Below are 13,945 nucleotides of genomic sequence, written 5' to 3'. Positions count from 1 at the left end.
CTAAAAACATCCTTAGCTTATATTTATATATAATCCAGGCGAAAATGTCCTTGAATTTTAGCTCCAAAGGATAATTTTTAAAAACTTTGCAATGTGTTTGTAATAAGCTCAAATTTGTAAACATATTGAATAGTAAACTCAAAAATTAGTAACCAAACAGGACCAGGAGCTATTAAGGACTTCATTTTTATGTAATCCTGCTAAAAAAGTCCTTTAAATTTAGCTGAAAAGGACATGTTTTTAACAAAATCTACTCAATGTTTACATTATACTTTGCTTTCAATTAATAAAGCCCCAAAGTATGCTTTAAAAATAATTCATATTTATTTGCTAGAAAAACGTAAATACATTTTAAACAACTGCTGAACATTTTGTATGAAATTTAGTTTTTGGCTTTTATCTCCTAAACGGCTGGCCGGATTTCGTCGTTGGACGCTATACGTAAAACTGGCACCCGCTGAATCCGAAAATTAGGTCAAATTTCAGATTCGAGTCAACGATTTTCGCTTAAAAGTGAATTTTTTATTTGCCAGTCCCACTGTAATAAAATTAACTCCCTTAAGTATGCTTTACTTTTTCAAGGTTATTCCTGTGTTAACTTTTTGATTGCAGCTTGCAATGCAATAATCCCCAAATTTTATTGAAAATCGAATAATTCTTGAAAATCATTCGATTAATCGTTACAAAATAATCAGTTTTATAGCAATTCGACTACCAGCTCTTGTTTATTTAATTTTAAACTTAAGTACATTAAAAATAATTAGAAATAATTATAAAATCTTTGTTTGAATAAAATTTAAATTATAGGAAATTTGATTTAAATTTAAAAAATATAAAAAATTAAAAACTAAAAATGCATATTATATAAATAATTTAAATTGAATTATAATAAATTCTAATTTCAAACAAAATGAAATACTCTTTTGTGAACTAAAACGTTAAAATTTAGGTTCAATAATAAAATTAAAAATAAAAATCTTGTGAAAATAATAATTTTGTTTGCAATATTTAAACGAATTAATATTAATCAAACGCTTATTAAAAAAAATATTAAAAACTAACTGAAATCTCTGTTAAACAATAATAAAATCAATTTAAATTCTTTAAAAATTCTTAATAAATATAACTTAAAATCGTTTACTTTTAATATTTAATAATATTTCTTTAGTATTTATGTCTTTTTCTTTTGTTTTTTATATATTTAAAAAAATGATTGTATCTCTTCTTCATATGTCTTGCTAGCTAAATACGTACTTTTTTTAAACTTTAGTTTAATTATAAATATTTACATATTATTTTAATTAGTTAATAATATTTATTAATTAATTATATATACAATATTTAATATTCGTTTAATATGTTTTATGTTATTTTTAATAAAGCTTAACACTTTGTGCTTAAATATTTCTTTATTTACTTTTCATACAATTTTTTGTTTTTTTTTTTTGGTTTATTTTTATATTTTTACCTGGTTTTTTTATTTGGGAACAAAAATGTTTGTTTGGTTTTATTTAACTTTTCTTTGGTTTTTTAAATTTCTTAGTAAAGTTATTGCTAATATTTTAAATTTACTGTAGAAGTTTTTCTATATGTTGTGTCTTTCTTTGTTAATTACTAGTGTTTTGTTAAGTCTATTAAATATTTAACTTTTTTTTGGGGGGTTTAAGGTAAATTATTTAATAATTTAAATTTAAAGTTAATGTCTTACTAGCATTTTTTCTAAAAGCATTAAATTTGTATCACCATATTTGGTCGCATTTACAATTTCTGCAGGATTATTCTTTTTAGTTTGTGTATGCCAAGTTAAAATCTGGAAAAAGAGAATAATAATTAGCAAATTTGACCTTGAACTCGAACTAAACTCGATTTGAACCAAAACTGAACTAGAATTGAACTAGAACTGAACTAGAACTGAACTAGAACTGAACTAGAACTGAACTAGAACCGAACTAGAACTGAACTAGAAAAACTGAACTAGAACTGAACTAGAACTGAACTAGAACTGAACTAGAACTGAACTAGAACTGAACTAGAACTGAACTAGAACTGAACTAGAACTGAACTAGAACTGAACTAGAACTGAACTAGAACTGAACTAGAACTGAACTAGAACTGAACTAGAACTGAACTAGAACTGAACTAGAACTGAACTAGAACTGAACTAGAACTGAACTAACTGAACTAGAACTAACGACTGAACTAAACTAGAACTGAACTAGAACTGAACTAGAACGAACTAGAACTGAACTAGAACTGAACTAGAACTGAACTAGAACTGAACTAGAACTGAACTAGAACTGAACTAGAACTGAACTAGAACTGAACTAGAACTGAACTAGAACTGAACTAGAACTGAACTAGAACTGAACTAGAACTGAACTAGAACTGAACTAGAACTGAACTAGAACTGAACTAGAACTGAACTAGAACTGAACTAGAACTGAACTAGAACTGAACTAGAACTGAACTAGAACTGAACTAGAACTAGAACTGAACTAGAACGAAACTGAACTGACTAGAACTGAAGAACTGAACTAGAACTGAACTAGAACTGAACTAGAACTGACTAGAACTGAACTAGAACTGAACTAGAACTGAACTAGAACTGAACTAGAACTGAACTAGAACTGAACTAGAACTGAACTAGAACTGAACTAGAACTGAACTAGAACTGAAACTAGAACTGAACTAGAACTGAACTAGAACTGAACTATAAACTGAACTAGAACTGAACTAGAACTGAACTAGAACTGAACTAGAAACTGAACTAGAACTGAACTAGAACTGAACTAGAACTGAACTAGAACTGAACTAGAACTGAATAGAACTGACTAGAACTGAACTAGAACTGAACTAGAACTGAACTAGAACTGAACTAGAACTGAACTAGAACTGAACTGAACTGAACTAGAACTAGAACTGAACTAGAACTGAACTAGAACTGAACTAGAACTGAAACTAAACTGAACTAGAACTGAACTAGAACTGAACTAGAACTGAACTAGAACTGAACTAGAACTGAAAGAACTGAACTAGAACTGAACTAGAACTGAACTAGAACTGAACTAGAACTTAACTAGAGCTGAACTAAAACTAGTATAGTCTATAGTCTAGTCTATAATCTAGTCTATAGTCTAGTCTATAATCTAGTCTATAGTCTAGTCTATAATCTAGTCTATAGTCTAGTCTATAGTCTAGTCTATAGTCTAGTCTATAGTCTAGTCTATAGTCTAGTCTATAGTCTAGTCTATAGTCTAGTCTATAGTCTAGTCTATAGTCTAGTCTATAGTCTAGTCTATAGTCTAGTCTATAGTCTAGTCTATAGTCTAGTCTATAGTCTAGTCTATAGTCTAGTCTATAGTCTAGACTATAGTCTAGTCTATAGTCTAGTCTATAGTCTAGTCTATAGTCTAGTCTATAGTCTAGTCTATATTCTAGTCATAGTCTAGTCTATAGTCTAGTCTATAGTCTAGTCTATAGTCTAGTCTATAGTCTAGTCTATAGTCTAGTCTATAGTCTAGTCTATAGTATAGTCTATAGTCTAGTCTATAGTCTAGTCTATAGTCTAGTCTATAGTCTAGTCTATAGTCTAGTCTATAGTCTAGTCTATAGTCTAGTCTATAGTCTAGTCTATAGTCTAGTCTTAGTCTAGTCTAAGTCTAGTCTATAGTCTATAGTCTAGTCTATAGTATGTCTATAGTTAGTCTAGTCTATAGTCTAGTCTAGTCTATATAGTCTAGTCTATAGTCTAGTCTATAGTCTAGTCTATAGTCTAGTCTATAGTCTAGTCTATAGTCTAGTCTATAGTCTAGTCTATAGTCTAGTCTATAGTCTAGTCTATAGTCTAGTCTATAGTCTAGTCTATAGTCTAGTCTATAGTCTAGTCTATAGTCTAGTCTATAGTCTAGTCTATAGTCTAGTCTATAGTCTAGTCTATAGTAGTCTATAGTCTAGTCTATAGTCTAGTATATAGTCTAGTCTATAGTCTAGTCTATAGTCTAGTCTATAGTCTAGTCTATAGTCTAGTCTATAGTCTAGTCTATAGTCTAGTCTATAGTCTAGTCTATAGTCTAGTCTATAGTCTAGTCTATAGTCTAGTCTATAGTCTAGTCTATAGTCTAGTCTATAGTCTAGTCTATAGTCTAGTCTATAGTCTAGTCTATAGTCTAGTCTATAGTCTAGTCTATAGTCTAGTCTATAGTCTAGTCTATAGTCTAGTCTATAGTCTAGTCTATAGTCTAGTCTATAGTCTAGTCTATAGTCTAGTCTATAGTCTAGTCTATAGTCTAGTCTATAGTCTAGTCTATAGTCTAGTCTATAGTCTAGTATAGTCTATATAGTCTAGTATAGTCTAGTCTATAGTCTAGTCTATAGTCTAGCCTATAGTCTAGTCTATAGTCTAGTCTATAATCTAGTCTATAATCTAGTCTATAGTCTAGTCTGTAGTCTAGTCTATAGTCTAGTATATAGTCTAGTATATAGTCTAGTCTATAGTCTAGTCTATAGTCTAGTCTATAGTCTAGTCTATAGTGGAGTCTATAGTCTAGTCTATAGTCTAGTTTATAGTCTAGTCTATGGTCGAGTCTATAGTCGAGTCTATAGTCTAGTCTATAGTCTAGTCTATAGTCTAGTCTATAGTCTAGTCTATAGTCTAGTCTATAGTCTAGTCTATAGTGGAGTCTATAGTCTAGTCTATAGTCTAGTCTATAGTCTAGTCTATAGTCTAGTCTATAGTCTAGTCTATAGTCTAGTCTATAGTCTAGTCTATAGTCTAGTCTATAGTCTAGTCTATAGTCTAGTCTATAGTCTAGTCTATAGTCTACTCTATAGTTTAGTCTATAGTCTAGTTTATAGTGTTGTCTACAGTCTAGGCTATAGTGTAGTCTATAGTCTAGTCTATAGTCTAATCTATAGTCTAGTCTATAGTCTAGTCTATAGTCTAGTCTATAGTCTAGTCTATAGTTTAGTCTATAGTCTAGTCTATACTCTAGTCTATACTCTAGTCTATAGTCTAGTCTATAGTGTAGTCTATGGTCTAGTCTATAGTCTAGTCTATAGTCTAGTCTATGGTCTAGTCTATAGTGTAGCCTACGGTCTAGTCTATAGTCTAGCAAATAAAAAATAAATAAACTTACCTCTGTACAATTATTGGCCAATAATTCTATTTCTGTATTATTTAAAGGAGCTAAACTCTTTAGGAAACCATCCTCCTCATAGCCCGTCTTAAAGGGCATCTTGGCATTAGGACGATCATGTAAAAATTTTACACTAACAGCAAAGCCAGCCATATCAACCGGATATTTACGGCCACCAATCCAGCCATCATAGAAACCCGTCAGTTTGCCAGCCTTAACAATAGGACTACTAACACCAAATTTGGTAACTAAACCCACTGGCCACATTGAAACCTTTTTGGTATAGCGCATCTGTAAAAGGAGGAATTACTCTGAATGTACGGCTAATATATAATAGCAAACAAAACTTACCTGTTCGAATATATTAATATCATAAGTATTATCATCATCGGCAAAATAAAACACTCCCTCGGTGGCATTTTCTCTTAACCATTGGAGGCCACGATTACGATTTGAAACACCTCTGGGTTTGGCCTTGGCTTTTTTATATTCATCAGGCATGGGAGCTGGAATATATAGAACATTATTATAAATCTTATACATATTTATATGAGTAAAACTATAACTTACCCAAAAAATACTCATAAGGCACTCCAATTCTATTTAATATTTGTATAACATTATCCGATGTCCGATTGGCATCTTCTATAACCAACCACAGCAGATTGACGACATGTTTGAGCGTGTAACCCAAACGTGTCAGTTCAGCCAATTGTTCTGGACGGCGATAAGTGGGTGTGATTATATACAATGGAGGCTATAAATTATAAATTTTATTTAAGGAAATTAAATTTTACTAATTTATGATTTTAAATATTTAATTACAAAAATATAAAATAAAACACTTTATTACATATATGCATATAATATACATTAATATATATTATGTATATATTAAATTTAAGTTAAAATAATAAAACCATGTGCCAAGTATTGTTTAAAAACATGCAATCTGTAACACGTAATGTAAAGTATTAAAAATCATAATAAAATTAAAATAAAAAAACTTAAAAAAAATGTGTTTTATTGACCACACTGTAGTCTGGTTGTGGTCTAGACTAATTATTAATACTTACTACCCCAGACAAAAACCTTGAAATTGAGAAAAAATCTTATGTAAAATGAAATTTAGTGGGAAAATCGGTCCGAATTTTTTTCAGAAATTTGGATGAGATATTGGACCTAGCTCAATTCTGAATTCATTTTAGGATTCAGCATAGGGTTAAGTTTGGAATACAAAATTTTAGTAACTCTCGGCCTCAAGATCGCGAGATAATAGCTCAAATTGCTCAAAATAAAAAATTATCGGGAATTTTGATGAAATATTGGTCCTAGGTCCATTCCGAGACCATTTTTGGATTCAGCGTGCGATTTTACCAGAAAGGTGACTTTCCAGCCACATCCGGCCAGTAGTTTCCGAGTTTGAAGCAAACAAAAAAATAAATAGGAAATTTTGATCCAGTAAGGGTCCTACCTAGGTCCAACAATCATAAAATTTTTGGATTTTTTTATTTTTGCTTCAAACTCGGAAACTACTGCCCGGATGTGGCTGGAAAGTGACCTTTCTGGTAATTTCCCACGCTGAATCCGAAAATGGACTCAGAATGGACCTAGGACCATTATTTCATCAAAATTCCCGAATTTTTTTATTTTGAACATTTAGTGCTATTATTCCGGGATTTTGAGGACGAGAACTACTGAAAATTTAAATTTGGGACTAGAATTTCTACTGAATCCAAAAATGGTTTCAGAATTGACCTAAGTCCAATATTTCATCAAAATTTCTGAAAAATAAATTTTGAACCAATTTTACTACGAAATTCCATTTTGTCGCAAAATTTCTCTATTAATGATGGTTCTTGTCTAGACTAATTTTAAAACTTACTAGCAAAGACAAAAACCTTGCAATTGAGAAGAAATCATATGTAAAATGAAATTTCGTGGGAAAATCGGTCCGAATTTTTTTTCAGAAAATTGGATGAGATATTGGACCTAGATCAATTCTGAATTCATTTTCGGATTCAGCATAGGGTTAAGTTTGGAATACAAAATTTTAGTAACTCTCGGCCTCAAGATCGCGAGATAATAGCTCAAATTGCTCAAAATAAAAAATTATCGGGAATTTTGATGAAATATTGGTCCTAGGTCCATTCCGAGTCCATTTTTGGATTCAGCGTGCGATTTTACCAGAAAGTTGACTTTCCAGCCACATCCGGCCAGTAGTTTCCGAGTTTGAAGCAAACAAAAAAATAAATAGGAAATTTTGATCCAGTAAGGGTCCTACCTAGGTCCAACAATCATAAAATTTTTGGATTTTTTTATTTTTGCTTCAAACTCGGAAACTACTGGACGAATCTGGCTGGAAAGTGACCTTTCTGGTAATTTCCCATGCTGAATCCGAAAATGGACTCAGAATGGACCTAGGACCAATATTTCATCAAAATTCCCGAAAATTTTTTATTTTGAACATTTAGTGCTATTATTTCGGGAATTTGAGGACGAGAACTACTGAAATTTTAAATTTGGGATTAGAATTTCTACTGAATCCAAAAATGGTTTCAGAATTGGACTAGGTCCAAAGTTTCATCAAAATTTCTGAAAAATAAATTTTGGACCAATTTTACTACGAAATTCCTTTTTTCCGCAAAATTTCTCTATAATTGATGGTTCTTGTCTAGACTAATTTTAAAACTTACTAGCCAAGACAAAAACCTTGAAATTGAGAAGAAATCCTACGTAAAATATAATTTTGTGGGAAAATCGTTCCGAATTTTCTTTCAGAAATTTGGATGAAATATTGGACCTAGCTCAATTCTGAATTAATTTTCGGATTCAGCATAGGTTTAAGTTTCGAATACAAAATTTTAGTCACTCTTGGCCTCAAGATCGCGAGATAATAGCTCATATTGCTCAAAATAAAAAATTATCGGGAATTTTGATGAAATATTGGTCCTAGGTCCATTCTGAGTCCAATTTCGGATTCAGCGTGCAATTTTACCAGAAAGGTGACTTTCCAGCCACATCCGGCCAGTAGTTTCCGAGTTTGAAGCAAACAAAAAAAATAAATAGGAAATTTTGATCCAGTAAGGGTCCTAGGTCCAACAATCATAAAATTTTTGGATTTTTTTTTTATTTTTGCTTCAAACTCGAAAACTACTGGCCGGATGTGGCTGGAAAGTGACCTTTCTGGTAATTTCCCACGCTGAATCCGAAAATGGACTCAGAATGGACCTAGGACCAATATTTCATCAAAATTCCCGAAATTTTTTTATTTTGAACATTTAGTGCTATTATTCCGGGATTTTGAGGACGAGAACTACTGAAATTTTAAATTTGGGATTAGAATTTCTACTGAATCCAAAATTGGTTTCAGAATTGAACTAGGTTCAAAATTTCATCAAAATTTCTGAAAAATAAATTTTGAACCAATTTTACTACGAAATCCATTTTGTCGCAAAATTTCTCTATTAATGATGGTTCTTGTCTAGACTAATTTTAAAACTTACTAGCCAAGACAAAAACCTTGAAATTAAGCAGAAATCCCACGTAAAAAAAAATTCGTGGGAAAATCGGTCTGAATTTTCTTTCAAAAATGTGGATGATATATTGGACCTAGATAAATTCTGAATTCATTTTCGGATTCAGCATAGGGTTAAGTTTGGAATATAAAAATTTAGTCACTCTCGGCCTCAAGATCCCGAGAAAATAGCACAAATTGCTCAAAATAAAAAATTGTCGGGAATTTTGATGAAACATTGGTCCTAGGTCCATTCGGAGTCCATTTTCGGATTCAGCGTGCGATTTTACCAGAAAGGTGACTTTCCAGCCACATCCGGCCAGTAGTTTCCGAGTTTGAAGCAAACAAAAAAATAAATAGGAAATTTTGATCCAGTAAGGGTCCTAGGTCCAAAAATCATAAAATTTTTGGATTTTTTTTATTTTTGCTTCAAACTCGAAAACTACTGGCCGGATGTGGCTGGAAAGTGACCTTTCTGGTAATTTCCCACGCTGAATCCGAAAATGGACTCAGAATGGACCTAGGACCAATATTTCATCAAAATTCCCGAAATTTTTTTATTTTGAACATTTAGTGCTATTATTCCGGGATTTTGAGGGCGAGAGTTACTGAAATTTTAAATTTGGGACTAGAATTTCTACTGAATCTAAAAATGGTTTCAAAATTGACCTAAGTCCAATATTTCATCAAAATTTCTGAAATATAAATTTTGAACCAATTTTACTATGAAATTCGTTTTTTCGCAAAATTTCTTTATAATTGATGATTCTTGTCTAGACTAATTTTAAAACTTACTAGCCAAGACAAAAACCTTGATATCGAGAAGAAATCCTACGTAAAATGAAATTTTGTGGGAAAATCGGTCCGAATTTTCTTTCAGAAATTTGGATGAAATATTGGACCTAGCTCGATTCTGAATTAACTTTCGGATTCAGCATAGGTTTAAGTTTCGAATACAAAATAAAAAATTGTCGGGAATTTTGATGAAACATTGGTCCTAGGTCCATTCGGAGTCCATTTTCGGATTCAGCGTGCGATTTTACCAGAAAGGTGACTTTCCAGCCACATCCGGCCAGTAGTTTCCGAGTTTGAAGCAAACAAAAAAATAAATAGGAAATTTTGATCCAGTAAGGGTCCTAGGTCCAAAAATCATAAAATTTTTGGATTTTTTTTATTTTTGCTTCAAACTCGAAAACTACTGGCCGGATGTGGCTGGAAAGTGACCTTTCTGGTAATTTCCCACGCTGAATCCGAAAATGGACTCAGAATGGACCTAGGACCAATATTTCATCAAAATTCCCGAAATTTTTTTATTTTGAACATTAAGTGCTATTATTCCAGGACGAGAACTACTGAAATTTTAAATTTGGGATTAGAATTTCTACTGAATCCAAAATTGGTTTCAGAATTGAACTAGGTTCAAAATTTCATCAAAATTTCTGAAAAATAAATTTTGAACCAATTTTACTACGAAATTCCTTTTTTTTCGCAAAATTTCTCTATAATTGATGGTTCTTGTCTAGACTAAAACTTACTAGCCAAGACAAAAACCTTGAAATTGAGAAGAAATCCTACGTAAAATATAATTTTGTGGGAAAATCGTTCCGAATTTTCTTTCAGAAATTTGGATGAAATATTGGACCTAGCTCAATTCTGAATTAATTTTCGGATTCAGCATAGGTTTAAGTTTCGAATACAAAATTTTAGTCACTCTCGGCCTCAAGATTGCGAGATAATAGCTACAATTGCTCAAAATAAAAAATTATCGGGAATTTTGATGAAATATTGGTCCTAGGTCCATTCTGAGTCCATTTTCGGATTCAGCGTGCGATTTTACCAGAAAGGTGACTTTCCAGCCACATCCGGCCAGTAGTTTCCGAGTTTGAAGCAAACAAAAAAATAAATAGGAAATTTTGATCCGGTAAGGGTCCTAGGTCCAACAATCATAAAATTTTTGGATTTTTTTTTTATTTTTACTTCAAACTCGGAAACTACTGGCCGGATGTGGCTGGAAAGTGACCTTTCTGATAATTTCCCACGCTGAATCCGAAAATGGACTCAGAATGGACCTAGGACCAATATTTCATCAAAATTCCCGAATTTTTTTTATTTTGAACATTTAGTGCTATTATTCCGGGATTTTAAGGACGAGAACTACTGAAATTTTAAATTTGGGACTAGAATTTCTACTGAATCCAAAAATGGTTTCAGAATTGACCTAAGTCCAATATTTCATCAAAATTTCTGAAAAATAAATTTTGAAAAAATTTTACAACGAAATTCCTCGAATACAAAATTTTAGTCACTCTTGGCCTCAAGATCGCGAGATAATAGCTCATATTGCTCAAAATAATAAATTATCGGGAATTTTGATGAAATATTGGTCCTAGGTCCATTCTGAGTCCATTTTCGGATTCAGCGTGCGATTTTACCAGAAAGGTGACTTTCCAGCCACATCCGGCCAGTAGTTTCCGAGTTTGAAGCAAACAAAAAAATAAATAGGAAATTTTGATCCAGTAAGGGTCCTAGGTCCAACAATCATAAAATTTTTGGATTTTTTTTTTATTTTTGCTTCAAACTCGAAAACTACTGGCCGGATGTGGCTGGAAAGTGACCTTTCTGGTAATTTCCCACGCTGAATCCGAAAATGGACTCAGAATGGACCTAGGACCAATATTTCATCAAAATTCCCGAAATTTTTTTATTTTGAACATTTAGTGCTATTATTCCGGGATTTTGAGGACGAGAACTACTGAAATTTTAAATTTGGGATTAGAATTTCTACTGAATCCAAAATTGGTTTCAGAATTGAACTAGGTTCAAAATTTCATCAAAATTTCTGAAAAATAAATTTTGAACCAATTTTACTACGAAATTCCTTTTTTTTCGCAAAATTTCTCTATAATTGATGGTTCTTGTCTAGACTAAAACTTACTAGCCAAGACAAAAACCTTGAAATTGAGAAGAAATCCTACGTAAAATATAATTTTGTGGGAAAATCGTTCCGAATTTTCTTTCAGAAATTTGGATGAAATATTGGACCTAGCTCAATTCTGAATTAATTTTCGGATTCAGCATAGGTTTAAGTTTCGAATACAAAATTTTAGTCACTCTCGGCCTCAAGATTGCGAGATAATAGCTACAATTGCTCAAAATAAAAAATTATCGGGAATTTTGATGAAATATTGGTCCTAGGTCCATTCTGAGTCCATTTTCGGATTCAGCGTGCGATTTTACCAGAAAGGTGACTTTCCAGCCACATCCGGCCAGTAGTTGCCGAGTTTGAAGCAAACAAAAAATAAATAGGAAATTTTGATCCGGTAAGGGTCCTAGGTCCAACAATCATAAAATTTTTGGATTTTTTTTTATTTTTACTTCAAACTCGGAAACTACTGGCCGGATGTGGCTGGAAAGTGACCTTTCTGGTAATTTTCCACGCTGAATCCGAAAATGGACTCAGAATGGACCTAGGACCAATATTTCATCAAAATTCCCGAATTTTTTTTATTTTGAACATTTAGTGCTATTATTCCGGGATTTTAAGGACGAGAACTACTGAAATTTTAAATTTGAGATTAGAATTTCTACTGAATCCAAAATTGGTTTCAGAATTGAACTAGGTTCAAAATTTCATCAAAATTACTGAAAAATAAATTTTGAACCAATTTTACTACGAAATCCATTTTGTCGCAAAATTTCTCTATTAATGATGGTTCTTGTCTAGGCTAATTTTAAAACTTACTAGCCAAGACAAAAACCTTGAAATTAAGCAGAAATCCCACGTAAAAAAAATTCGTGGGAAAATCGGTCCGTATTTTCTTTCAAACATTTGGATGATATATTGGACCTAGATAAATTCTGAATTCATTTTCGGATTCAGCATGGGATTTTACAATAAAGGTGACTTTCCAGCCACATCCGGCCAGTAGTTTCCGAGTTTGAAGCAAACAAAAAAAAATAAATAGAAAATTTTGGTCTGGTAATGGTCCTAGGTCCAATATTCATCTAAATTTCCAAATTTGTTTTAATTTTTGCTTCAAACTTGGAAACTACTGGACGAATCTGGCTGGAAAGTTACCTTTCAGGTAATTTCCCACGCTAAATCCGAAAATAGACTCAGAATGGTTCTGGGGCTAACATTTCATCAAAATTCCCAAAAATATTTTTATTTTGAACAATTAATGCTATTATTTCGGGATTTTGAGAACGAGAACTACTGAAATTTCAAATTTGGGATTAGAATTTATACTGAATCCGAAAGTGGTTTCAGAATTGAACTAGGTCCAATATTTCATCAATAGTTCTGAAAAATAAATTTTGAACCAATTTTACCACGAATGATGGTTCTTGTCTAGACTAATTTTAACACTTACTTACTAGCCTAGACAAGAACCTCGAAATTGAGAAGAAATCATATGTAAAATGAAATTTCGTGGGAAAATCGGTCCGAATTTTCTTTCAGAAATTTACATGAAATATTGGACCTAGCTCAATTCTGAATTCATTTTCGGATTCAACATAGGGTCAAGCCACGACAAAAAAATTCTAGTCACTGTCGTCCTCAAGATCCCGAGAAAATTACCAAAAAGGTCACTTTGCGGCTAGATTGGGTCAGTAGTTTCCGAGTTTGAAGCAAAAATAAAAAAATGACGGAAATTTTGATGAATGTTGGACCTAGGAACATTACTAGATCAAAATTTCATATTTATTTATTTTTGTTTGATTTAATTTTGGAAACTACTGGCTGGATGTGGCTGGAAACACACCTTTCTGGTAGAATCCCACGCTGAGTCCTAGAATGGACTCAGAATGGACCTGGGAACAATATTTCATCAGAATTCCCAACAATTTTTTATTTTGAGCAATTTATGCTATTTTCTCGCGATCTTGAGGTCGAGGGTAACTAAAATTTTGTATTCCAAACTTAACCCTATGCTAAATCCGAAAATTAGTTTAGAATTAGAGCTAGGTCCAATATTTCATCCAAATTTTTGAAAGAAATTTCGTACCGATTTTATCACGAAATTTCATTTTTCGTATGATTTCTTCACAATTTAGAGGTTCTTGTCTAGGCTAGTAAGTTTTTAAATTAGTCTAGACAAGAACCATCATTGTGGTAAAAATTGGTTCAAAATTTATTTTTCAGATGTTTTGATGAAATATTGGACCTAGTTTAATTCTGAAACCATTTTCGGATTCAGTATAAATTCTAAGCCCAAATTTGATATTTCAGTAGTTCTCGTCCTCAAAAGCCCGTAATAATAGCATTAATTGTTTAAAATGTAAAATTGTT

The 13,945-nt window shown here is 32.0% G+C and overlaps 1 protein-coding gene across 1 annotated transcript in view; it reads right to left on the bottom strand.

The window, feature by feature from the left end:
• Positions 1-1,195: 1,195 nt before the first annotated feature.
• The window catches only part of LOC119610099 (galactosylgalactosylxylosylprotein 3-beta-glucuronosyltransferase P-like), a 42,129-nt gene continuing 29,379 nt past the window's right edge, over positions 1,196-13,945 (bottom strand). The window contains exons 6-9 of the mRNA XM_037965198.1: positions 5,706-5,892; positions 5,487-5,641; positions 5,136-5,426; positions 1,196-1,810 (exon numbers count right to left, since the gene is read on the bottom strand). Of these exons, the coding sequence (XP_037821126.1) occupies positions 1,697-1,810; positions 5,136-5,426; positions 5,487-5,641; positions 5,706-5,892 (747 nt within the window). The 3' untranslated portion in view covers positions 1,196-1,696. The remainder of the gene's footprint in view (positions 1,811-5,135; positions 5,427-5,486; positions 5,642-5,705; positions 5,893-13,945) is intronic.

Source organism: Lucilia sericata, unplaced genomic scaffold (assembly GCF_015586225.1).
Source record: "Lucilia sericata isolate MDLA Ls3-8-SP2 unplaced genomic scaffold, ASM1558622v1 Contig001117F_arrow, whole genome shotgun sequence".
Classification (NCBI taxonomy): domain Eukaryota; kingdom Metazoa; phylum Arthropoda; class Insecta; order Diptera; family Calliphoridae; genus Lucilia; species Lucilia sericata.
Note: the sequence above shows the minus strand (reverse complement) of the source record. Positions and strands in the feature narration are given on the sequence as shown.